Source organism: Salminus brasiliensis, chromosome 1 (genome assembly GCF_030463535.1).
Source record: "Salminus brasiliensis chromosome 1, fSalBra1.hap2, whole genome shotgun sequence".
Taxonomy (NCBI): domain Eukaryota; kingdom Metazoa; phylum Chordata; class Actinopteri; order Characiformes; family Bryconidae; genus Salminus; species Salminus brasiliensis.
Window position 1 is genome coordinate 17512715 of NC_132878.1, and position 27277 is coordinate 17539991.

At 38.1% G+C, this 27277-nt stretch overlaps 1 protein-coding gene across 2 annotated transcripts; it reads right to left on the minus strand.

Annotated features, from left to right (window-relative positions):
• Positions 1-5487: 5487 nt before the first annotated feature.
• Positions 5488-27216, minus strand: mapkap1 (MAPK associated protein 1). Of its 2 annotated transcripts, none has more exons than XM_072673696.1 (12): positions 27057-27216; positions 25173-25613; positions 19544-19633; positions 19275-19423; positions 18231-18403; positions 16746-16922; positions 15466-15575; positions 12149-12256; positions 11670-11810; positions 10781-10918; positions 9829-9926; positions 5488-8966 (listed from the first exon to the last, which is right to left on the minus strand). In XM_072673696.1, exons 2-12 carry the CDS (start codon positions 25444-25446, stop codon positions 8844-8846), a joined length of 1581 nt encoding a protein of 526 aa, XP_072529797.1. In that variant the 5' UTR covers positions 25447-25613; positions 27057-27216; the 3' UTR covers positions 5488-8843. The 2 variants fall into 2 exon arrangements, with proteins under 2 accessions (XP_072529797.1, XP_072529787.1); XM_072673686.1 differs by having other exon boundaries at positions 27045-27216.
• Between the last annotated feature and the right edge of the window lie 61 nt (positions 27217-27277).

A 27277-nucleotide genomic window follows, 5' to 3' on the forward strand; every position in this document is an offset into this window, starting at 1 on the left:
ACCCATTACAGTACAGCCTTAAAAGGCACACTAAGCCTTTGCCCGTCTATATGAGAGATGAGGTTTAACAGTAGTTGTCGCGTCACCAACAATAAAGTCTTTAAGGGATAGTTTTTGTCAGCACTGCATGGCCTAATTATTGCCATGGTTTTGTTGTCCCAGAGATACTGTACAAAAGAAATCCCTATCAGTGCTTGCAGCTGCCACTGATACTAAAATATTGGTGGGATGCTTAACAAGCTACTCAAGATTCATTATAAACAATAAAACACTGAAAAATGTAGTAATGCACAACAATCCAAAATTCTCTGTGCTTGTTAAAATGTGTAGTGAGTGAATTTCTGGAATGATAGAGCAGGACCTTGTCAAACACACAAGGTTCGTTGTAGGACTTGTAAAATATGGCTGGCTTATACAGATTGTAAGATGTGAAATGTTGTACAGTGCACACACTGTAAGCTTTTACCTGTTAACCTGTTTTTTTTTTTTTTGTTTTTTTTTCCTCAATCTCAATTTTCAGATTTTAGTAAAAGCAAATAGGAAATTAAGCGTTATTTTGGCCAATTTAAAAAAGCCTGACATTGTCACTGTCTAAAAACTAACCTAATAAAAAACAAAAACACAAACACAAACATTGATCTCCAGAACGGTAACTTCACAGTAGAAGACAGAGTAGTTAACGGTTCTTAAGTTAAATATAATAAAAGTAATTTTGCTGCTATATACCAATGATGTAGAAAAATCAAATAGAAAACATTTTTGGACAGTGACAATATATTAATAAGGTTTACAAATATTCCCTCAAGTCTTAATGAAAAATTATATTTAGTGTGTATACTTAAGAGTATCTAAGAGTATCATTCCTCACCAACTATTTTATGATCATATTATAAATTACTGTATATTTTAGGGGCCCATTTAGATTTTTAAAAGGGGATAATTATATCAGATTTTTTTCTTGCCCAATTAAGTTGTTAAACACTTTTGTCCTTGATTGGTATATTGATCACATTATAGGATAAGTTGTAAAAAGTAAAGTAAAAAGTACCTTAGCACAACTCCTGTGCATCTTGAACAAATACTAGATCTAAAAATCAAATTTACATGTTTTTTCACTTGCCAAGTGTGTGTCCAATAAACAAACCGATTTTGTGTTCAGTCAACAACCATGTTCACTAGTCCATTAGTTTCTAATAGCAGCTCATACAGATGTGCAATGAAGAATATATTTAATTAACATATTTATTAAATAATAAAAAAATCTATATAATTAAATTCAGTTATAATAAATTAATCTCTTAGAATTATATACGCTACAGATTACCTTTCATTCATTGGGTGAAAGGGTTATTAGGGTGAAAGACCTTGACTGTTTACATTTCCTAACTGCAGTCATGGATATTGACTTTCACTTCCCACAAGGTTACACAAAAAATTGCCAAAAAGGAGCAATGCCACAAAAGACCAACCCTAATTAACCTTCCAATAGATGTTTCTCTGTAGTGGAGATGCACCTTTTTAAACTCTGATTATATGTTTTTCCTACAACTATATGTCCGAGCCATTTAGGAACTTTAATTTTTAAGAGTGCATTTTATTATTTGACCACACCTGGAATAGAGGAAAAAGCATATACACTTGATTTTTAGTCAAACTAATTTAACTGAAGAGAACTGTTAAAGCACATGGTCCAAATGTTATTGCCTGGTATAAAAAGGGTAACAAGAAAGAAATGACTGCATGTGTTTTTTTTTTCTATTTAACAAACATGATTATGATAACCTGCTTGATTATTTGATACTATATTGAAAATATACTGGTGAAAGTACAGCAGCCCTCAATAGCATTGGAGCAGTCGAGTCAAAATCGCTATTTCATCTCAAAATGGACTTTGGATTTAAGATAAACGGATGCACAAATAAAAGACACTTTTTTACTGGGTATTAATGGGTATTAATTAGCAGCCTAATATACCAAAGACAAGCAAATGCTAAATCAGAATTAAACCCTGACAACTACACTGTACACAGTTTCAGATTCACTGTGAATGTCAATAGTACTTCACTTGAAAGGTTAAACAGGTGTACATAATATCGAAGGAATAGCTATTTTAGTTAAATAGCAAATTTCTAGCAAAGGTTACTGAGAAATTGTTTTTTTAACCTTTGATCCTGAACTCCTGAATGTATGTAGTATTTTAGTTAAGCATAATAATGTATTTAAAGTTCAAATAACCTGATATTAGCCAAACTGTGCATTTATTCTGGAATTGGTAACACATCACTTACATTTTAAAGGGTAATCATTTAGAGCATTTGAATGGTAAGCCCTAAAGGATACAAACAAACTGCAGCAAACCATAAACTTTCCTACAATATAGAACCATAAATGCCCTAAAATACCCACTCGTAAAAAGTGATATTCTGTACCTAATATTAAGAGTTTTATCTTAAATTCAGAGAGATACAGAAATAACAATTTTGCTTGCACTGTACCCAAAAATGATGGAAGGCGTGCTATATAGATCAAATTTCTCTATATAAAGGTATATACAAATCATATAAATAATTGTGTTAAATGTTAAGAACAAAAAGGAGAGGATGTTATATTAAAAAAGAAAAATGAGAATATATCTGTAATCATGGTTTATATTTTTTCTATTGGCATCACTGAGTTCCATAATAAACTGATAAAGAAGACTAAGATGAAAAGAAATTCTTTGTATGTGTTTCTATGTCTCCATGCAGAATTGCTATAAAATACACTTAGGCTTTAAAAAATATTTCTGTAAAAAATACATTTGCTGATCATTGCTAACAAAACCCATAATAAAGCATCAGAAAGTTCTCTTCACACATACTGCTACGTTACCGTTCTTACGTTCTTCCAAATGTCCATGTTCAGATTAATTTTATTATAGTAAAAAAAAAAATTATATATATATAGAGATTAAAAAAAGGTTATATATATTATTTATTTAGTTTTAAAATTCTATATTTATTTATTTATTTTTGTTTTATATATATATTTTTTTTTATGATTACATTTTTGGATCTCCAATAATTGATCAAGTAATTTCTTTAAAAATAACTGACCAAACCAATGGCAGTTGTTTAAGATAACAGCTAACAATATATTGTAAACAAGTAACTAAGATTAAAGTAGCACTTTAATGGCTCAATGCACCATTTGTTACAAAGTTTTCCTTTATTTCAGCTAAATGGACCTTATTTGATATTGGCTGTTTTTTTTACAGACTAATTAATTAATTGATTAATTAATATGTTTATTAATTGAAGTCTAGACTTTCTTTTTTTTTATCTCACAAGTATTTTTACATTTTAATAAAAGCAAACAGGAAGTTAAGTGTTATTTTGTCCAATTTAGGAAAGCCTGACATGGTCACCGACATCGACAAAAAGAATTACACCCCAAAAAACAAAATCACTGATCTCCAGAATTATGAATTCTATTATTATGAATCTCACAGTAAAAGACAGAAATAGTTATGGTTTTCTGGCCCAGAAAAAAACTCAGAAAGGCCTTGAAGCCACAAAGTACACTCACACTGGTGGCCGGTGTGGGAGAGCTCCAAACTGCAATGAAGAAAAGTCGCCAGCCCAGGAATCGTTCCAGCTGTGAAGTAGGTCACTCCAGCGGCTGGGAAGCTATTTAACACTTATTCTAGAGTGGTCAGTCTAGTCTTCAATGTTCTTTACTTTGCTTTTTTCTGGAGGACACTACTGCTAGTAAAGCCGTGTCAACACTTTTAGGGTAAACTGGAATTTTTGCACGTTATCCAAACTTAATTACTGTATTACTCTGAAGGAAGATTTTAAGGACTGCTCCTACATTGATGGTGTAAAGGGTTAAACAAGCTGCTTCTGTTAGACAGGGTCAGACTTTTTTCCAGTGCTGGGCATAAACATGGGCGCTGCAAAAGACGAAGAGATTGTGTAGTGTGACATAATCGAAGAACAGCTACATGCCGTCTGGGAAGCCATATAACACCCAGCCAAAAAATAAAGAAAATAAAATTCCTGACACGGGATGAATTTATGGCATGTTGAATGTCTAATCTGACACAAATGGCATGTAGTCTGATCATGGCCTTACTGTGCCATTAAGAGTGGTATATGGAAACAACCTCTGTCCTAATTGGCTGCCTAATTCAAGGCAGCTTGGTTTCCACACATGGACTGTATGAACTGGGGGCAGAATGTTAAAGATTTGAAAAGGTACCAGTGCATACATTACATTTAGTCATGATGGGAGCCTTTTAATTTCAGTAAAACAAAAGCAGCCAGACATTCCCAGGAAATATAGAGTCACTGAAATAAAGTTGCAGTGATAACCCGATTATCACTTACAATGGGTGTAACATCATTTTGTACCAAGCTAGAAGACATTTGAGCTGTGTTTAGACTGCAGGCAAATTCGAAATGCTTTCTTAAATCAGATCTGACGCGGTTATTTGAAAGTGAACAAATAACGGATTTGCATGTCTGGACATTACAAACCTATCTGCATGGGTTGCTGTGGTAATGACCTAGGCCTTAACAAGCTGCTTTCATATGTGGAAGCAAGAGAGATGGGGGTCGCAAGTGAAGCAAAAGAAACCTGATGATTGGAAATCCGATTCCAGAGCGTCCAGACTGAGACTGAGACATCTGTGCAGTCCGATTATAATCACATTTCAAATCAGAACATTCAGAATCAGTGTCTATCAAAAAAATCTATCTGGAGAAAATCTAAATATGCCAAAGATCTGGGCTGGGATTTGGGCTGGGAGTCTGAACATAGCCTTGGAAGCTCGTCTGTAATGATTTGTGTGTAAGCTGCCCGTGTGTGTGTGCGTTAATGGCACCATCTGGTGGCTTTCAGGCCTAGGTCGATACCTTCATTAAAATAAAAGAATACTATGCTTTTCACTATCATTCTTAAAATCAGCTTTACTGAACCACCCTGTTTCAGAGTGCCAGTGCAGCAAAGTTATGCAACTTCATTAATCTGAAACATTCAGTTGTGATGGATTGGATGATTTGGTTGAGCTCACGTCAAACCTATAATTTTAATGCTCCTCGGAGTGTTTCTACAGCATAACACACTTCTTTTGTGAACACGTGCAGCTCAGCATTTTAAACAAAGCGGACAAAACTGGAAAGCATAAACCATGGAAACACTTCACTTTTTTACTATTCATAAAAAGTGGATGTTATTATTATTGCTAAGGGGGGATGTAGATGAAATGTGGGTTCATAGCCAATACACCAGCGTTGCAGGGACTTCCAGATGAAAATATAAAGGAACCTGCTGGGCAGGTGCGTTGACTGATGCCATAGAGGAACCACTTCTATAAATAACCATGGGAAAGAAATGTGTGAAGAAGCTTTATAATGGTAAATAAACGGTCAACTGAAAGTGTGTCACACGCACAGATCATATTTACCAAAACTCTACACAGAACCAAGAGTGGTGCTTCCATGGCATCGCTTAAAGAACCTTTATTAAGAACTTGTTATGGAAGAGTGTATTCACTGACACGTACACCAACAAGCAACAACATTATGACCACCTGTGGAAGATAATGTTAGTCTTCTGGTCTGGTCTGATCTTTTGCACGCAACCAAAAAGTTAATTCTACTTGACCTCTAAGGGAAGCCTGTGGTATCTACCATTAAGACATCAGCAGCAGTCCTGGAAGTCATGAGGTAGTTGCCTCGGATTGACAGACTTCTTCTTCTAGAAGATCATGCATGGGAACGGTGCACTAGTACCTGGCCATACAGGTGATGCGAAAAAACAAAACAAAACCTGGGATTCATCAGACCATCTAGGCCAGGCAACTAGTCCATTGCTTCGGTTATTTGCTCCAAGGTACAGTTCTGATGCTTGCGTCCAATAGTAACCCTTATGTTGGTTTAAATGAGATTGGATAACCACTGTTTCCCTTGCACAAGGATGAGTCTTTGGTACCCAGCAGCCAACAACTAGTTTGTCCATCTTCAGAACACTGTCAGCAGGTACCACTGCTGACCAGGAGCCTACTCCGCAAGCCATGGCATTTCAGCGATGCTCCAACTTTGTCCAAAGTCAACGCACCAAGAGAAGTGTCTGTTTACTGTTTCTTCTGAAATCAAGGGTATAATAAAACAAATTCTTGCTTATGTGGGAATGTCCAGGGAATTTTGCCACTGCTCCACAGCTCAATGCTGGGTCATCAATGTAAAATACACCCTTAAAAAGCAGGTTCAAGGGTTTTTTCTAATAAAAGAAGCATTACAACACAAATATGCATTCAAATGTTCAAATGGGTTTTTTTGCCTTGTTAAAATGAATATTTCTATTGTTAATAAAAACAAAGAAAAACAGCTATTTAGAGCACCTCAAATGGCTTCACCATTTTTTATGAATCAACAAACCCATTTTTGTTTCTACACCCTTGAAAAGTTCTTCAAGGGTTCCTCAGATAAGAGGTAAAGCTATATCCCTATAAATCCCTGACTGTATGTGGTTTAATGTAGCACCAAAGTAGTTCCATAAAATGTTTCCACTACTATACAGAACCCTTTTTGGTAAGAGCACAGATCTTCAAGTCTAGAGCTAGAATCCAGATTATAGCCTTGAATTTTGTAATAATTGGTAACTAGATTCAAGGTCTGGAGCTGAACACATCTGGTTTAAGTCTGAAAATTCTCACGTCTGAAAGTTCCTACTCTTTTAAAATGAAATATCTTTACACATAATAAATCAGAACCTCATTTTTAGTTCAATCTTTAATTAGAAATTCTACTTATATAATACAGCATTATGTAGCAAATATCCTTAATTTCATAGGTCATTAGAAGAGGTCCACAAAAGATTTGGACATGTACCATTGGCATCTGTTTTATTTTGGAGTGGTCATAATGTTTTGGCTCACCAGTGAACAATACACCCTTTAAAAAGGGTTCAATGGTCTTTAATGAAAGAACCATTACAAAGATTTATTCGAATGCTTAAATGGTTCCTTTCCTTGTTAAAATGGTTCTTCCTATTGTAGATGATTCTATTTAGAACCTTTTGAACCCCGGTTTGTGAACATACTGGTCGCATGGAGTATGAATTCGCTTTACATATTCAGAATTCAGAACCTCATTTTTTTTAGTTCAGTCTTTAATTAGAAAATCTACTTATATAATACAGCATTGCGTATACTGTAGCAAATATTGTTAATTTCATAGGTCATGTGATAAACCCCCCTTCCCTCCCTCATGAAGCCATTCCCCCTGTATAAATAAAGATTCATTTGAAATGTCTTTGTGTAGCTCTTCGTCCCATCGTGGGAACACTTTCTTTCGATCGAGCCAACAGCAATGCAGCGGCACAGGACACAAGTGCTTTCTCTCTCTCTCGCTTTCTCTCGCTCTTCATTTCCAACAAACAGAAAAAAGGCCTAGACCAGTCAACACAAAATGGCAGTCAGAAAACCTGAGTTCAATCATGAGTTTTGGATCTGAACAAAACACCCTGAATCCAGTTAACAACAGCAGCTTTTGAGTTACATTATGTCAGTTTGTCCCTCCCTCCACTGTTTGAAAGAAACCCAAACTGGAGAGTAAAGAAAGAAATCCATCGAAACGCGTAAACGCGATGAACCTAGAGTCTATTATTTTTTTTTCTGTCAGAAAAGAAAAAAAAGGCTGTAAAAAAAAAATAATAATAATAAAATAAAAAAAAGTCATACATTCCCTAGATGCAGCCCAAAAGGCCAGTCGGAACAAACGTTCTGATCGGCCTGACAGACAGTGAGTGCTTGGTTCAGTATATTACAGTCCGTAGACGTGATGCAGAGGAAGATAGCCCAGATCACAGTATATATATATATAAAGTCCATGTAATAATTTAATTAGTTTGATAATTAAGAATTCGCTAGCAAATGTGTTGGTTCAAGGTTCCTGCCCAACTTCACAAGCACTTTAAATTCAAAGGATCTTGTTTAAGTTCTTGCCCCTCAAAACCATGCAATGTCGTCCGAACGAGTAGTACCAGGCACTGAAGAATAATGGCCAAAGAGGGTTCATCTGTAAAAGGTGACCCCGGACGTGGCGAAGGAAGTTCCCTTTATGGGTCGAAGTCCCAACATGGTCAGAATAGCATTATGTTTGATACACTGGATAACAGGTGTAAGCTTGCTTGCTCTCTGTGGCTTTAAGCTGAAGTCTTACGTCTGCTTGGGTTCAGTTGGTACACCTGTATGTACAGTTCATTTGCAGGCAGTGGAAATAAATGTGTAATTATATATATATATAGTCTTTGATACCGACTTTCACGCAAACAGCAGCTCGTCTGTGCTGTGCTTCAGAATCCAAAATCCAGAGGATAGCACGCGTTTAGTCTGGATGATCACTCGGGCTTCGCGCCGCACTGTCCCTTCGATTCTTTATTTCCTCTTGTACATTCTTGAATGACAGCAGAGAGCATCAGCACTCTGATATGGCTGAGGACGAACAGTCAGTCCTCCAATATACAGACCCCACCCCACCCCAAAGCTGATTCCTCCTTTGATGCACCTGTGATAGTCAAAACCACGTCGACCCCCTGAAGTCTAGCTCCTCCACTTTCTCTGGCTGCTTTCATATTCACTGTGCACTCTCGCTTTCTGTACCTGCCCTGCCTAATTTCTCACCTCCTACAAGTTGTCTCATTCTTCTTTGTCCTCACCTCGCTCTGGCTCTCCCTGATGTAATTCCTTTCCTGCCTTACACAGGGCCTCTAGATAACCAGGATCGTCCTCGCTAGGTCTTTCTCTACACGTGGCTCAGATAGAGAGAGACTCATAACCCGGGATCTGGCTGCACGTCCTACTGGCCTGACTTTTTGTCTTTCTGGAAGCTGAAGCTGGTGCGCCGGCTTAGCTTGCGTTGCTTCTGGGCAAAGTAGTCTGCTCTCGAGGTGCTGGCGCGAGACTCCAGGATGTAGTTCACCTGAGCAGGAGTCAAAGGAGAAAGAGACAAATTAATATACATTCGAGAAAGTAGCCAAACATTTGAAAATCTTCCTGGAGAAAAAGTGATGGGACATATTACTCTTACATCTTTATGAACACTAAAAGCTGAACCACAGATAAATACGTTCCCATGTTTCTATTAAGATCTTTCAGATAATACTGCACAGAAATAAGGTTCAAACATTTCCTGAATCTAGAGCCTGCTCTTTCCATTGCATCTCACTGCCAGATTGTACATGACTCACATTCGGAGTTACAAGGCTGCAAAGACGAGCACATAGATGGACATACTCGCCTCTGCCTCTCTAACTGGTGGATTTGTGTGATCGTCTATGGCTTTGTGTGACCAATGGACACTCAGAAACTCGTCTTCTGCCTCTTACTGTTTATTTGAACTATTTTTTTTCATAAATTCCACTGCTTTTGTGGAGCTAAAACGGTGTGAAACCAGTTACAAGCACCAGAACAATTCATCCACATAAGTAAAGGTATGTTTTCACAAGAAATACGAAGAATTCAGTTCACTTCAGATTCTGGAGTCTGCTTTTATCATTTTGTTAATAAGCTTTGTAATTACCTCCTTTGAGACCCACAGTGTTGTTGTCTCATAGTGAAAGGACTGACAAACACCTAGGATTTTTTAGAAGCCTCATTTTCTCAGTATCTTTTATTAATGATGTTTCACTTATTTTGCTGTTGCAGATCATCTAATCTAAAATCTATAACTTGTAGAGCCATTTTGACAGGAAATGAACTAAACAAGTATATATATATATATATATATATATATATATATATATATTACACTACAAGTAATTGACCGTATGGTGAGATTTTACCTTGAGCACAATCTCGTTGACTGTAGCAGCATCACATTCAAAGCAGAGAGCCTTGTAGTCGTGGTTGCTAAGATATGTGAGCTTAAATATTGCATGACCTGCAAAAACAGCACATAGACAATGACTGCAGTTGAAATACAACCTAAAGAGTTCCCACTGATACATTTATGAACTGACTTTAATACAATCTTTTTAATGATATTCTTGCTATTGTAAGACCAGCACACAGAATACCCCATTACAGTCCATGCTATCTGAAATTGTTGACTGTTTAAAGGCTGTTCTGTGAAATATGGGGTGTATTAGGAGTTAACATTTTATATTCTACATGTATTTCACCTGAACTTCACAGAAATAAATTAAATTGTCAGAAATTCCTGCAATCCCGTCCTATGGTAAACAAAAATGTCTCAAAAACTCAAAAAGCCTTGCCCTGCGGCTGAATCCTCTGACTCACAAGGTTTTTAACAAGTTAAAATATTAATGAGCTGCAGGGTTAGCTCCCTTGTAGCTAAATCATATTTTCAACTACTGAACGGCCTTGCAATTTAGAGGACCCAGTGAGACTCAGGATGAAGAAGAATTACAAAATAAATTTGTCATAGCGATTGGTAATAATCCTACAGTTAGTACAAATATCTTAGTGCACTATAATCCAGACCACAGTTTCAAAGGTAAGACCATCTGCCCAAAGCTATAAATGTAAACAGTTATTTCGGAGTGATTCTAAGAGGGAGAGTTTTTAAGCCTATGACTAGGTTTTAGAAAAAAAGTCCATCCAGAAACAAATCTGTTAGTTATGAAGTACTTAATAACTAAATTAATAAAAAAAACTCCTGTTTTTACTGCTCTTCCAACCTTCCTAAAATGGTAGTCATGTATCCTTCATGCTATCTGATGTCATTTTGGAGGGCGACTATATTTCAATAATTGTGATGAGACCAATACTCACTCGGACTCTTCTCTTCCACCAGGTCACAGGCACACAACAGGTCTGAGTCTATGGAGATAGGCTTCTGTCGGATCCAAAACTTAGTGCTTGCCTTCTGATTGGTGACGGGGTCTATCTCCACCTTCTCCCCAGATATACCTGAAAGTGGACAGGATTGAAAGATTGAGCTTTAGGAATGCAAATATTTAAATCAGCTGGCTGTCTATAACAGTAAATATTTGCAGCCTTTCATACACTTTCTCTTTAGTGAAAGCGATGGGTCTACTGAACCATGACAACCATCTGAACGTTTAAAGCACTGGTCACACTGGTTTTGTCCGTGAATTTTCAGGTTTGAAATTTCATGCATTTCATTAACATTCGCAGCTACAGGCAAACTGTGTGTATAGGCTGTCTGTCCGAACTTTGGCGACACGCAAATTCATGCCTCCAACCAATGAGGTGTGGATAACAAAATACAACACAAGCAGAGGGGGCATAGTACACAATCAGTCAAGAGGTGGGATTAGATGATAATTATCTTATCTTTTCGGGTTTTTAGTAGTTTCGATAGCGTGTTTGCTCACTTGTGAAACTGCTGAACAAAAATGGAGAACTTTTTACACCGCTAGCTCTACTAGCAGCAATGCCCATTTTGTGAGGTCGGCGCTTATTCACCCTTTTTGTAGATGGTTATGCAGAAACAAAAAGGGCTCCAATGTTTCCAGTACAATATATAGCCATTTTGCATTACAGTGAACGAAAAGACCAAAAAAAAAATCCAAAACAACTTAATTTTTAGTTAAAATACAATCAGTCAAAAGTTTAAGACATACATAGGAATCTGTCTGGGGAGATAATCTACCAGAGCAGCACTGAACATGAATTCTTATTCAAGAGACCCACATACCTAGCTGAACATCGGTGGTGAAACGGAGCTTCTGGATCATGCTGACCTTGAAGGATTTGTAGTGATGACTGCTTAACATGTCCTGTACCGTAGTGATGTCTATAGGGGGGTCCTCTTCTGAACTCTCCTCTCCCCTGGAACCTGTGGTGGGGAGGAGTGAAAGACAAAGAGAAGGAAAAATGAAAGTAGGAGAGAAAATAAAAAACAGAAACGGAGGAAGAAAGCAGAGAGGAAGAGATCACCAAAGGGAAAAAGAAACAGGGACAAAAGAACATGGACAGAAGTTAAGAACAATAAAAATGACTTCTTCTATGAAAGTTTATGGTCCTCACCTATCAGAAAGGTGTGCTGTGCCTTTCTGTTCAACTGTTAGAGCTCTGAGGCTAATTTTGCCCGACAGGAAAACATAAATAGGACACCTAACCTTGCTCAGGTGTGTGGTGGCTTTGTGCTTTTTAGACTACTGTGCAGAAACTCACTGTTCTCACGGACCAAACAGAACTCCAGCGTGCTCTGGTTCTCCAGCGTACTGTCCAAATCCACTGCAACATTTGGCTCCGTCTGCTTCTCCAGACGATACATGGGACCTGCAAAAAAACAAGATTGTTTGTAGTCTCTGCATTAAAGACAATTACAGACTTATAATAGACTGCATAATACAGTCAGATCATAATCTTTAGTGGTACAGTGCCAGGATTTCATGAAACTGGTAAAGAAAAAAAGATGACATTGTATTCATTTTTTTATTTAACAAGAACCCTTAGTTATTTTTGCTCTTACTGCTGTAAATTATTTAAGACATTTTAACTGAAAAGGAGATTTTAACCATAATCACCCAAATCCTGTCGACGGTTTTACTAAATAATGCTAAACTTTAAACTCTAAAACAGCTATGAGCAACCATATCAAAAGCAAGCAGATGGGGGCACACACTTTACACTGTACTGACCACTGTATACCAGAAAACCCCCTGATGTTCTGACCTAGTCTAGCCATCACAGTCTGGCTCTTGTAAAAGTGGCTCATATTCTCATGCTTGACCATTTTTCCTGTGTTTAACAAACCACCTTCAAGAACTGACCGTTCACTTGCTGCCTAATATATCTCAATCCTTGACAGATACTGACTGCAGATAATCAAGTTTTTTCACTTCACCGGTCAGTGGTGCTAATGTTATAGTTGTGGAACATGTTACACATATTTTGTTGTAAGATAAGATAAGATAGTCCTTTATTAGTCCCGCAGTGGGGAAATTCACAATGTTAGAAAATGCTGCAAATTTCACACCATTTTACAAGGAGGTTAAACTGGGTGCAAATAATTTAGCACTGCAGTCAGTACTGTAGATTAATCTTTACTCTGAAACAAAGAGGTACCAAACAAATATAGAAGGGAGACGCAAAGTTCTGGGAATGAACAGATAAAGCTATCTCGCCTACATGCAAATGATCAATTACTAATGTAAGTGTAGAGAACAATGCACTGCAGGCTAAAGGCGAAGGCACATACAGGTTATATTTAGATCGATAATCTATTCTCTGTGATTGAGAGCTTTGTGACAGCAAGCAGTCTATTTTTAAGCTAAGGCTTGTTCCAGCTGTCACACAACCAGCAATTCTAAAAACTGACAGAAGCAAACAGGAAAATAATAAAAGGGTTTTTGTTGGCGAGTGTATATCATAGCTGGTTACTCTCCTGATAGAGAGCAGAGAAAAACCAAGACAGACGAAAAAATGGTTTCCTGGTTTTTCCCATTCTAACTTATTTGTCACCATAAATGCTTTGAGATCTTTAAAAATATAAGATTAGAACTAAGAAAACTTGAAAATAAAAAGCAAACCGTTTGTTATTCATGAATTTCAACACTGGTGTATGTATGTATGTGGTTAAATACATGCTTGTGTGCGAGAGAGACTGTCGTACTGAGGACATACTGCATTGCATAACTTGCATTTGATGACAAGTAAAAACAACAACAACAAAAAACAGAACCAGCATCTAAAGAAATGAAAAAAGCATGTACTGTTACAATATATGACTCTGTTTGACTCAGGCTACATAGTTCTTGAGAGTGGCCTCCTCCAAAGTTACACAGTGCAGTTAAAGTAAGGTGATAATGTGTCTGGAGTGGCAATAACAGAAATGCTTTACATAGTAACTAATTTTGCACATTAAAATCTGGTGGATGTACTTTTTATGTGCACATTGATATAAATGTTTAAGTGCTTAGACTATTCAAGACATTCTACCTAGAGACATACTGCATGGCATACCCAGCGCAAGATACATTTACATTTACTTACGTAATTTTAAAGCCATTTAAGCTCTGCCCAGGAGGGGGAGCTGTATGCTTACTGCTCAAATCCAAGCCCCAGAAATAAGAATAGTCATTTGCTGCTAAATGCGTTCTTTTTTATTGACTGACTACTAGGGCTGCATGATATTGGAAAAAATGGACATTGCGATATCTTGTTGTTCAGTGATATATATTGTGATAAAAAACAAACAAACAAAAAACCTGTCTGGTGTAAAATAAATGATATTGTGCAACTATAATCTGCCTCTGGTTAATATGGAACATTAGAGCAATGCAATTTGCCTTTTGCTTAAGCAGTAAAAAATGTTTAAAAAGTAGATATATAACGTTGCAATGTCACTATTGTCCATGCGATGGTGTAACGATATATTGTGCGGCTGTACTCACTACAGAAGCAGCTACAATAATCAGGGTTGTATGAGGACAGATTTGGGTGTGCCACTTGCAAATGGTATGTTTGGCACTGCTTGGGTGTTTGTTATTACAGAAGCAGATTCATTGCCTGTGGTCAAACAGAATAAGCTGAGATTTTAGCAATCAGACAGAGCTGCTCGTATGCAGTTTTGTGGGCTCTAAATTCTTGTTTCTATACAACCTTGTTGAATAAGGACCATTTATTATCATTTTATTTATGTAGTTATCTAATAAACTACAAAGGGTTCTTTAAGTGATGCCATAAAAAAAGAAAGTGTTTATTTAAGTGCTGCATGCGTGAATAATCTTTTATAAAGATTAAAGAAGTTTAAAGAAGTGGAACCAAAAATGACACTCAAAGAACCCATTGCAGCACTTTAAGAGTTTATATAAATTGCTCATGTAGACTAATTTTACTTTCAACTCATTTTCTGAGTGTAGTATATGGCACTAAATCATAGACATGCATCTTGATGTGCAGGTTTTCTACATGGTAACACAAATCACATACTAAACCTCTACAGAACAGACAAAAAGGAAAAACTGGACTGCTAAAATTCCTTCTGGATCAATAAAGTATCTATCTATCTACAAAAATACTTACCATACTCACATACTGTGTCAGAAAGCACATAAGCAAGTCTATTTGAGATCACTGACCAACTTTACATTTGGGGCATCTGTGTGATTAAGGTTTAAACTTGCATTTGCCCTCATTTTGTAGGTACATTAGCCATTTAACCTAAACTAAAGAAACAAATATAGGATAATAAACATCACAACAACTTTTGCCTATTGACTACATTTGGAGCAAGAGGGAACACTACACAAGATGGGAGTCTTTCGTAAACGGCACTGGTAACTACCACACTTCCTAAATCACTTAAGCAGAAATGACTCAAAGTTCTAGTGAGAGCCAATGACCTTACCTTGACATCGGACATCTGTGGCTAATAGGATTTTCAGGACGAAAAGGTATCGAGACGGCATTGTTTAAGACTTAATTAAATTCAGAAAGCACCACTGTGTTTTCAAACACACAATGCTACCTATGAGAGCTCTTACCTGATCCCTTCTGAGAACCTTTTCTTTTCTTCAGAGCTTTTTGAAGAATCTCCTTCATGGTTACCTTTAGACTGTCCACTGGGATGAGGGAGAAACCATGGGCCGCGTTTCTATGGAGACAGGTAACATAGGCCATTAAACTCTGTATAACTGAATTTCTGCATTGGTGTTCAATGGCGCTGCGTTAGTGCCAGTTTAAATAGACTTTCGTCTTTCAGCTTTTAGCTGGGAAAGCTGGGAATTTTGATTGCGGACAGGAATTACCATTTCAGTGCATCAATGGTCTCAACATATTCACTTGTACTTGTACGGTGCCTCAAACCCAAAGGGCTAGAAGTGAGCTTTGATTGCATTGCAAGCATTTGATTGCATGCCATGGTCGCAAAATACTTCTACAGCACGCACAACAATAACCCACGGCCATGAACAGAGGGCTTGCCACGGAGCTCACTTGTCTTCTTCTATTTAACATGCCTGACCCCATTGCCTTGGGCAAGAGCCCCTGACAGCCTCACATGGCGCCCTTCATTTCAGGCCTGAGAGACAGCATGTACAACAGGAGAGGACAGAGCCCCGATGGCCCACCACTGGCCGAGCACTGACCCAGCTGTCTCACTGCCTTATCAGTGGGAGGGGGCATAAAGGTGACCCAGGGAGCACAAATGCTCAGCAGATCGAATGTCAGTCAATTGTAGAAAACAGATGAGGTGACAAAAGAGAGCGGATATAGCAATATGATGACATTCATTGTTATTGTGATTAAATGCATTATAATATGCCCCCAAATGCATTTCTGTGTTTACTGTGGATATCGCCAATATATCTAGAACACTTTTTATCACAGGACATGTGTCTTATAGTGCTGCTACCTTGGCCTTTCAGTTCACAGTGGAGGCAGCGCTTTCAGTTCAAATACTGGCAGTGTGCACTACAGAAATGGTGTCAAAGACATCACTGAAATGCTGACCTGAACATCAGAGGCATTGACTAAACAGCTTTCTAATAAAAAAAAAATTAAAAATCAGGTAATAATTAATACCTATTTCGGTTTTCAAATATTGGGTCAGAGGTTTTATTGGGGCGAAAGCTAATCTTTTGAACTACTATTATACAGTATAGTAAAACTCATAGTAAAAATCAACATCATCACAATCTAATAACGCCAGTTGTGTTCCCAGCACAGTCCTGTGCTCTTTACAACACAACCTGAAGGAAACCCTCCCACAAGTCTGACTTAACTGTGCTACCCAATGAGCATTAAATTACTAGGAATTACTCACATTCTGACAAACAGTGACTGCTTGGGTCCCAATCCTGGAGAGGAGTACTTCTCCACCAGGGCAAGCGTGCTGAAGCCAAACTTGTGGATAGGTTCGTTGGAATCTAGAGGGGGGAAATCTGTGTCCACCTCTCCATCATCCTCAGCTATATGGAGGCAGTATGTGTTTACGTTCTCACTGTAAAGACAAAATGAAAGAAAGCATTTTAGGACCACAACACATGAGTGTTTAATAGATTTGATTAAATCTTCACATCAGTCATTATAAAATCATTTAGAACGTTATGTTTTCGCCACTGTTAATTTGGAAGTTTGTAAAATTGGCACTCTAAAAGTTCTAATCTTCCAACCTCAACATGTCAACTGTTTTCTAAATCGGGGATTTATTCAGTTTGGAAAATATGGACAATATGATCAATCATTATAGGAGCATAGTTGTAAACATTTTTAACTTTTCACACATTAATTGTTGAGTAAGATATCGAGACTATTTGAAATTCTGGAATTGTCTGGAATATTCCACTCTGACATTTAAGTCACACATAAACCAGAATTATAAATCAGAAATCCACCTCATTCTAAATATGAAAAAACAGACTGCAGTCTGTAAATAAAAGTAGTGCAACAATTAGTGGGACCCCAAATGTGGAAAAAAACATCTAAAATTCTGGAATTTCTAATTATTTACTAATGTCTAAGAAGGCGAAGATACAATTTCTTACTTGACAATAAACGTAGGAAGGTTAACAACTATGCTACTATAATGATGGATTATATTGTCCAAACTATACAAGTCCCTAATTAGAACACACTGGAGAATGTTAGAATCTTTGTAAAAGAGAGATTTTAAGAAACTCCTTAAAATCAGTCAATAAGTGGTCAATAAATACCACAAGTAGTTAAAATAATGCCTTAAAAGCCTCTTAAAAACGTATGAAAAGTAAATAAATACAACATACATGTTTGGCTCCTAAAACCGTTTTCTGCTAGCCATTTCACTCACAATTAAGGATGGCTGTGATTGTTTAGAAATGGCTGCGAGAACACTGCTGATGTGATGGTTTACCTACACAGGTATGCCAGTATGTCACAGAAGCTATAATGATAACATTAGTAGCATGTATGCTAGCATTTTTACAACCAAGAGAAAACTGTAAATTCGCTTCACTTTATACATTTCTCGGCTTGTGTGTGTGCGTGTAGAGACTAAAATTATGCTAATAGCAGACCTAGAGCCTGTTAACAGACAGAACTTATGGAACTACTTTACTGTTTCTGAAGTAGCTGGCAGACCTACCTACAGTGCTACCTAAACCTGTTGGTGTTTTTTCATGATATAGTAGTAAATACAGGATGTGAGACTGCACATCGATTTTTCTCTTGGTGGGAACGCCACTGCCATCACAGCGTGTCCCTTCTGATGCACTTCTTCTGGGTTGCCTCTATATTTCTGTGGTCAATCTTTATCAAAGAAGTCATCACTTACTTCAGTTTGGGTTCACGGCCCTCACTGGTGTATTGCCAGCAAATAAGACCGATGAGATCATGGACCCGCGCGTTGGCCATCGTGACCACCATCATAGGATGTAACTTCTCCTGGGCAGACTGCATTGAGAGGTAGACGTCTATTTTTTTGGTTGCTGTTGTACCTACATGGCCCTGTACAAAAACAAGTTGTCAGGGTTAGTTGTTGTTAGTTGCAGTCAGGGGCCACAAACCACACCTACATACATCATGATATGTTTAGAAAAGTGCATTATGACAATTTATCACAATGCCATCAAACTTATTGCTATATAACATATTGCTCGGCCCAAATGTAACCTTCTATAGTTCAGATAAATAACTGATCAGCACAGTGATATATCAGTCTACTCAGGCTTTAGTAGAGCTCAGTAACAGTGAGATAAATTACTGATCAGCACAGTGATTTATCAGTGTACTCAGGCTTTAGTAGAGCTCAGTAACACTGAGATAAATAACTGATCAGCACAGTAATTTATCAGTCTACTCATGCTTTAGTAGAGCTCAGTAACACTGAGATAACTGATCAGCACAGTAATTTATCAGTCTACTCATGCTTTAGTAGAGCTCAGTAACACTAAGATAAATAACTGATCAGCACAGTGATTTATCAGTCTACTCAGGTTTTAGTAGAGCTCAGTAATACTGAGATAAATAACTGATCAGCACAGTGATTTATCAGTCTACTCGTGCTTTAGTAGAGCTCAGTAACACTGAGATAAATAACTGATCAGCACAGTGATTTATCAGTCTAGCCGTGTTTTAGCAGGAACTTTAGTTTTTGCAAATAAATTATTGAGTTTCCCTTAAGAGTTCATGTAATTACTGTAAATGCGCAACACTTCCAATAAAAAAAACTGATAGTGTTTTTTAAAATCCTGTCAGGTGGTACATGTTGTAAAAGACACTAGTAACTATTTTCAATCCTGCCTTTCCAAAAAGTGATCAGGTTGGAATACACAGTTCCCAGTACTCATATTCCTTTACATGCTAACTTTGTTCATACCTTGCCATCAAATTTGGAGTACTCATTGAAGGGGTTGTTGAGCTGCTGGGGGCACTGCTCTAGCCGCAGAGAGAGGGTGGATTTGGTCCCTGTGCAACGAGGTCTGTCCTTGAAGTCCTTCTTTTCAAAAAGGGACCCCAAGTCTTCAGCTGCAGAGACACAGATCGGACAGCAGAGTAGTCAGTAGGCAATGCGTTAGGAATGGGATAAAACACTAACACATACACATGGGATTAAACAATGAAACCCTGTTGTGAGAGGTACTGTACCTGACTGAGAAGATGACCTCTCTTTCCACTGTATGTTTTTACACTTGATCTGGTTCTGTCGTTCTTTCCTCAGTCTCTCCAGCCTTTGAGCTTTAGAACGCAGAGACCACAGTTATCATTAATAAATCAGTTTCTAGAAACCACAGTTACACATAAACCAGAATTATACATCAGTAATCCACCTTATTCCAAACATATATAAGGCTTAGAGATACTGACCACAAAGAAGAGGAACAGTGCGTTTTCATGAGAGAAATCCAGTCAAACACTGAAAAGTACTTAATCCACTTTGGTGCTTTTCCCCCCTCTTACATCTTGTCTTTCCTTACTTTTTCTTCTTTGCAGCTTGTAAATAGTCACAACCTCTTTCTCATCAAGCTCTTTTTATCATTAACAGACATTGCAGATCATTTGTAGACCTTTAATAAGTACTTACCAGGTACGCCCCCCCCCCCAAACAATCTGTGAATATTGTTTCTATACGCTAATGTTAATAAGCACATGTTAATAATTTTTATCAGATAATGAAAAAGACAAACAGCTATAAAAGCAAATGTAGCCTGTGTATTCTGACAGTTCCATCCAAAATGGCTCACAAACAGCCAGCTAGTCAAGCAGCAGACATTTCAGTGAACTTTAACATAAATAAAGGCAAATGGAACGTAGGAACATAATCAGGACAAGGTTACATTTCTAAATAAACAAAAGGCCAGTTTCCAGACCGAGATAAAGGCACTTACTAATGACATTGCAATTTCGTCTAAGACAAGGTTTAATCTGCACTCAGAAAACATCACACACATTTCCATTATTAAAAATGTGTATTTGTAGATCATGACAAAAGGTTGGTTTATTCATACGAAACAAATTAAGATGGCAAATTAAGACGTTAAAAAAAACTGCAAATTAAGACATTAAAGTTAAACCAAGAAGATTTAAGAAAAGTAAACTTTTCTGAAGCTGTGTAGCCCCTCCCTTTCACCGATTGTTTCGTTGTTCAGTTTCTGGGCCACAGTTGAGGTTTTTTTTAAAGCATGTAAATTCTGATTTACCCAAAATAGATGTGTAGAACTTGGAGTCCACTGTTTTGACTGCAGAAAATAGTTGACCTTTGCAAAGATTCTCATCAGCTGCGGTACTGGGGCAGAGAAAGAATCCAGTCCGACATCCATGACTTAGTATGTTTCTTAATTGTAACAGTAATTTTAAATGGAAAATTTTTTGGTCTCAAAATGAAGAAATGACTGCTGTCTGTGGCCTTTAATCTAACAGGTTTGTATTAGATTATCCAAAGAAACGAAAATATATCAGGCTGTCTTTAAATGAGCTTGGTTCTGCAATATGAATAGGCAGGGCTACACCGTGCTAGACTAAATATGTAATATATGTAATTTATACTGAATTGAGGTTATTTCAAAACAAGCTGGTTTACTGCATCTTAGTTTTCATATATATCTTAGTTACCATCTTCTTTATTTCAATAAAGCCCATGAAATCCAGTTGTCCATGTTAGGGGCCTTTAAACTTAAAGTTCCTTTGTAAATCAGGGATCTTTGAAATCTAGTCTATTCAAACTAGCTAAGGGTATTTTTCTGAGTAAACAGTAAAGCACTTTTGTAAGTCACTCTGGATAAGAGTGTCTGCTAAATGCTGTGAATGTAAATGTAAGTCAGTCCAAAGTCCATTGCAGTCTAAAGTCTACTATATAAACACAGTAAAGGAACGGATCTCACACCTTGGTCCATCATTGCTTACCGGTAGGCTCTGGCCTCACGAAATTCTCTTCATGTCCTGGAGGCAAGTTGTTCAGATGTTTCTCCAAGGGAAAAACGATTTAACAAAGAACACTTTCCACCAAAACATCAACCCCAAGACAAGAGCTCAGCCAGTAGAGCAAAGTCATGGACTAGAGAACTCCTCTAAACCAAAAACAAAATAAAAAAAGCACATCTCTGTGTTTAGTGGTAATAAGTCTTTGTCTGTGTGAAAAGAATCTTGGATTTGCTCATTCTTGGGAAGCCAAATGATACTACTTTATAGGAAGGATAGGGTCCATAAAGTACAAATCCAAGATTTTGCTTTTTAAAAGAAACAGAAGACAAATGATGCACTCAGAAACTACAGCAGAAGGTTCTGTCCATGCACTTTGCACACTGGACACCAACTCTTTCATTCCGGCTCCTCTTTGGAGATCCCCATCTTTCTCTTACCACCACAGCCCTTACAACTCACCTGACAGGAAAACTGACCTTTCTGACTAGATCACTTCTATTCCTTGGAAAATAATTTGTTTAATGACGAGAAGCATCAACATGATAGAACATGATAGATCTGCTGAAGGGTCAGAACTACACAGACGATCACGGTGAGCCAAATGCAGGCAGAAACTCACTTGAACGTCTGTGTAGCTGTGTTTCAGATAATGTGCTTAATTAACACCAAGTGGACACTACACGACTTTCAAAATCATGCTGTTTAGGAGTGTACGAAAATATTAATATATCAAAGTATTGCAATTAGTTTTGCTATTAACATAGATAATTATGATTATTATTATTCCTACATGTAACCACTGGTGGCAGAGGTTAATTGTGTTGTGTCGAGTTGAAATTCCAACACCTAGACAGCAGTGTAGTACTGTCTTTTCTGTTCTCAACTTTTCTTTTACTCAGATTTTATGAATTTGTCCATGTTTTTACCATAACAAGTTCCCTAAAATTTGATTTTAAAACTCTTACAAAAAGTTTTATATCACAACATATTCAATCGTAACCCTTGTATTGGGATACGCATCAAACTGCTAGGTTCTTTCCAATATACAGCCGTGATGCTATTACATTGTGAGTGCACAAAAGGAAAGGACGACATGAATCTTTACAACGAAGCACCAAACTCAACCACTTAGTTAATATTCACTCATCATTTCTTTAAAAACCCACTTTAACTCCTTTTGTGTTTGTTACTGCTTTAGTTACTTAGGTCAAGGGTTTTGTTTCACACTTACAAAATTAATCGCTGAGAATTTCAAACATGTCTAAAATTATTCCTTGTGGACTGGAAAAATATATAGGTTCCGAACCACCTGCTGAGCAGGCTCCAGTGATTGGCTGGCCATCACAAAATCCTGTATGAGTGGGAAAAACTGATCCAAAAATCGTGTAGTGTCCATTACTAAAAAGTTTTACACAAAAAAGGGAACACCACCTGTAGATGGTGGCGTGTTTCTCTGAGAGTGAGCTAGATTACCATGCTGTTACATGCAAGTCACAATTTCCTTGTGACCGAGATGCATGTAAAGATTACTGCATCTCCACTCAAGAACTTTATTACTCTGCATACAGAGCTGTGAAAAGTACTTTCCCCCTTCTGACTTACTTATTTTTGCATATTTCACACTAAACATATAACGCATTACAGTTACTGAAGGAAAAATATTTTCAGCACCTGTGTCACACATATGAACTGGCTGTGCCACCTTTAACATTTTCAATAACTTTAAAAATAGTCTGTTGAGTAGCTTAGGGGTACGTGTGACCTCCTTCTTTGCAGGAAACCCTGGATGGCTTTCAAGCACAAACTGCCCATTTAAAGTCCTGCCACAGCATCTCAATGGAGTTCAAGTCAGGACTTTGGCTAAGCTGCTTTGAAACCTTCCTTTTGTTTCTTTTGAGAAACTCTGAGGTAGAACTGCTCTTGTGTTTTGGATTGTTGTTTTGCTGCATAACCCAACTTCTAGTCTCTTTCTAATTGTGGAATTATTGTGGCTGATCTTCTTTGAGGTGAGCAAGGCCTATAGTTCCGGAGTAGTCACTGAGCTCCTTGAGGAATTTGGATTTTGAGGTGCTGGCTACTGTCTCAAGTTTCCTTCATTTGGAGATAAAAATCACTTGGATTCCCAGAGTCTTACAAATGGCTTTGTAACTTCATACATTATATATGTCAATAGCTTTTTGTTTCCCCATCACTTATGGAATTTCCCCCTTAAGGAGGTGACTACTGAGACCTTTAGCTTACATCACATTAAGAGAAAGTCTTCATTTAAGTAATCATTAGATTGAACAGGGCTGTCAGTAAATAAGCCAGGTGTGTTTGGTTCAACTGGTACCATTTAACAGCTAAATTTGGTTAAGCAGTTATGGGGCAACATTGTGCCCACAGGGCCATTTGGTGTTGGATAACTTTTTTCCTTCAGTAAATAAAATGTAAAAAAAATGCATGTTTTTACTTAAGTTACAAAAGAGTTAGTACATCTTAAACTTAGCAAAAAAAAAAAGAACAAATCAGAAGAGAAAAGTACTTTTTCCACAGGAGATTAGTGACTGTATGCTACTTTAATTCAATGTTGGTGCAACACAGTATTTTGGTGAAATGTCAAATGAGAGAAGGCTGGTTTTGACCATGTCAATGGAAAAGAAGAGGTGTTTAGTATAAAAGAGTAGAGATGCACTGATAGCAATAATGGAAGCAGTGTCAAGCCAGCACTCAATAAATCGTCACCACTGAAGACGCAATTACGCAAAGTCTGAAAACCACGCTTTACTAAGCAACGGTCTACACAGTTGCAGTTGTCTACAGGAAAAAGACTCTGACTCTGTCCAGAATTCAGGGATATTGTGCCAAAATGCCTGCATTTTATTTAAGATGCATTTAAGTTATTGCATTTGCAAAACTAAAGAAATAATTGCTCTATTTTTGCTAGGATAATCCAGGCAGACGTAGCACACTTTTTGAGATTTTGTAAATGTTTATGCATCAGCATTGGTTTCTGCAAATATCACGTAACAATATTAAAAAATAATAATAAATAAGATTTCAGCATCATCCTGAAATTCCTGTATTGGGGCATCCGTCAACAAATGTGGTATTAAATTTAATCTCACACAACCAATTTTACCCTGCAGATTATTATTACTATTTGATAGCTTTTGCCCTAGGCTTAGTCAAATATATTTTTACAGCCTATAAACGATATAAACAAAATGCATAACGATATAAACAAAATTTGTCACTGGCAATTGCGACAGCTACTAAAACGCAAACTACTGGCTATTCACAATATTGCGGCCAAGTCGTAGTCCACATAGACAATAATAAAAAACAAATACAGTGATTTTTGGAGGGAAAGTTTGGTTCTCAGAACCGCACAATGGCTGTACAAACAAATAAATTAATAAAAACAAAAACAGATCAGTGCATCCCTAGTGCATAAGGCAGAAGAAGCAAGGTTAGCAGGATTTTAGGACAATTCTGCAATCTATCTTAAATGATTCATAGTTAGAGTCAATTTGACCATTTCAGCCATTTGTTTGCTTAGTATGGCCTTTAGTTTCACCACAAACGCAAAGCCATCATTATTGCACACACAAATCAACTTGACACACATTACTGATTGCAAGGAAACAAATGATAGCGATGCAGCGGGAAAGCGTACGGTAACTTTGTTTATAACAAAAATGAAAGCCAACAGAATGACACTAATTTGCAAGAAATTTTGGCAAAACGTACTTTACCTACTGACCTTATCCCCCTTGTATTTTATTCAAACCTGAACAACAACTTGTACCAAAGCTCACCAACACTGTTACCCGCACCAGTTCCGTAGATTGAGAACCCAGGACGCAGCACTTACCTGTGTTGGAGCGACGTCGGATGCCAAAGTCCCAGCTAGAGGTGATGTCCACGGACTGAGAGAGGTCACAGGCCTGACCGTCTCCACCGACACTCCCATCCCCTAACACACCCCCTATCGACCCACCGCCAGCAGACATGGCAGCCGAATGGCACTTCTCTAAGTCTACGTCATGGTCAATCAGCACCATCTCACACATGCCCGAGTCATCGCTGGTCACGTGAGACTGCCGGATGTGGGCCAGTATGATGGTGGGGTTGTCGAGGAAAGCCATTCTGAGTGGCAACTCCTGCTGCCACCCTCCTCTCCTCACGCTCTCCTGTTCACCGGTGGGATCCTCTGGCACTTAACTGAGATCTGAGCCTTCTCCTTCTTCACCAGTGACGGCCTCTTCTTTTTGGGTTTGATTTCTGCTCTCGGTGGTGGAGCATGTGTGCCTGCCTGCAAAACGCATGTTGCTGGTTAACAAGGAAAAATTCTGCAAAGAATTATATATAGTATAGTATCGTAAACTAAGTATTGGAATGGGCATCACACCGTTTGGGAGGTCCTACCCCACCAAAACTGAGATCTGCCAATTATCAAATGTACATTATTAACGATCAGGTTCAGCATATTCTGTCTATATCATAAAACCCAGTTAATCACAACATACACAACATTGATAAAAGTACTGAGACACCTGCCCATTCATCATTTCTTCTTAAATCAAGTATGTTGGTGGGCTTTATACCCCTCTAGCCCATGCCTGGCATTAGGCCTGATGCCAGTAGGTTCGTGTTCATCTGCTCCAGAGAGTCCTATGCCATTGGCAACACTTCACTACAGAGACTAGACAAGCTGTGAGTGTGCATTTGCACATCTGTATCAGCAATGGGTGTAACCAAAAACACATTTGCACATATAGCTAATGTATCTTACAACACCTTTACAGGTCAGGTCAGTCAAAACAGCAGGCTGGCTGTTATCTAAGCAAGTAGCTGAATGTGAAACGGAATGTAACTGAGATCAGCCAGTGTGCTAACGTGAGTCCACACGTCTATCCAGTTTCCCCTGCTGAACGTCTCCTTGACTTATTTACAGGTCCAACATGCACACAAACAAATGTAACGAGCCAATGCGGGCAGCTAGCTAGATGTTCTTCAGCTTTCAGCCAAAAGATGTGAGCTAGCCACAGCATAGCTAGCTAGCTAGCTAAGTAGCCAAGTCTACTAGCCTGCACTAGCGTTAGGTTTGTTAGCGAGGAAGGATGCTAGCTAGCTAGCTAGCTAACTACCAATTGTCAAAGCCGCCTGAGACACTAAAGCAACTAGCTAGCTACCTAAATTTACCCAAAACACGCGTGAATTAACTTCACCACACAGCCAGACAAATACTTGTCCGGGTGTCGTTCACATTACATAGCATAGTATACGGAGAGGCGAATCCAGGTCCAGAAAGTAGCTAATACTCCGCCCCAGGATTTTGTTCCAACTGCCCGAATGGTCGGGCTGCAGCGGAGCCAGCCGGGCAGTGGGAACAAAATCCCGGAGCGCATTTTCACCTTCTGGACCTGGACTCGCCACCTTTGATAGTAAATAACAACTGCTTACCACACCAAGCCTGCCAAGGAAATTAAATTCACTCACACAAAAGCCACTAAAACACATACACATGCAAGCTTTGCCTCGCAAGTGAATGTACCTAGCTAGTGTTTTTGTTTGCAAATGCTATCGCTGCCTGGTTAAAGCTACAAATACAGATAGTCGCTATAGCTAGCTCAGGTTAGTTAATGGGGCCGTGGCTAATGCTAGCTACTTTGCTAGCTAGCTAAGCTAGCTAGCTAACTGTTACTGGTCTACTGACCAAGCCTGGGTAAACAAACCAACGTACCTTCATACATACCCAAACCCACTGCTGAAAATATCCGGACTGTGTGACACCAGGAGTACAGCCATAGCAGTTAAATGCCGTGTCCCATCGTCGCTTCTGTGTGTCAAACAGTCAGTAATAATAATGCATTTCCTCTGTTGTTATCACAGCTAATGGTGGGGCTAGCTATTTCCGTCAAGTTTACCCTCGTACAGGAAGTACAATGCGTAAACGAGACGCCCCGGAACGCCCTC

Excerpts from the sequence above, each read along its gene's own strand:
- mapkap1 (XM_072673696.1), bottom strand. The coding sequence starts at position 25,446 with ATGGCTTTCCTCGACAACCCCACCATCATACTGGCCCACATCCGGCAG. Across the intron at positions 19,634-25,172 it reads CCGACGTCGCTCCAACACAG|CTCAAAGGCTGGAGAGACTG; the intron begins GTAAGTGCTGCG and ends TGCGTTCTAAAG. Across the intron at positions 10,919-11,669 it reads CACCACCGATGTTCAGCTAG|GTATATCTGGGGAGAAGGTG; the intron begins GTATGTGGGTCT and ends GTCCACTTTCAG.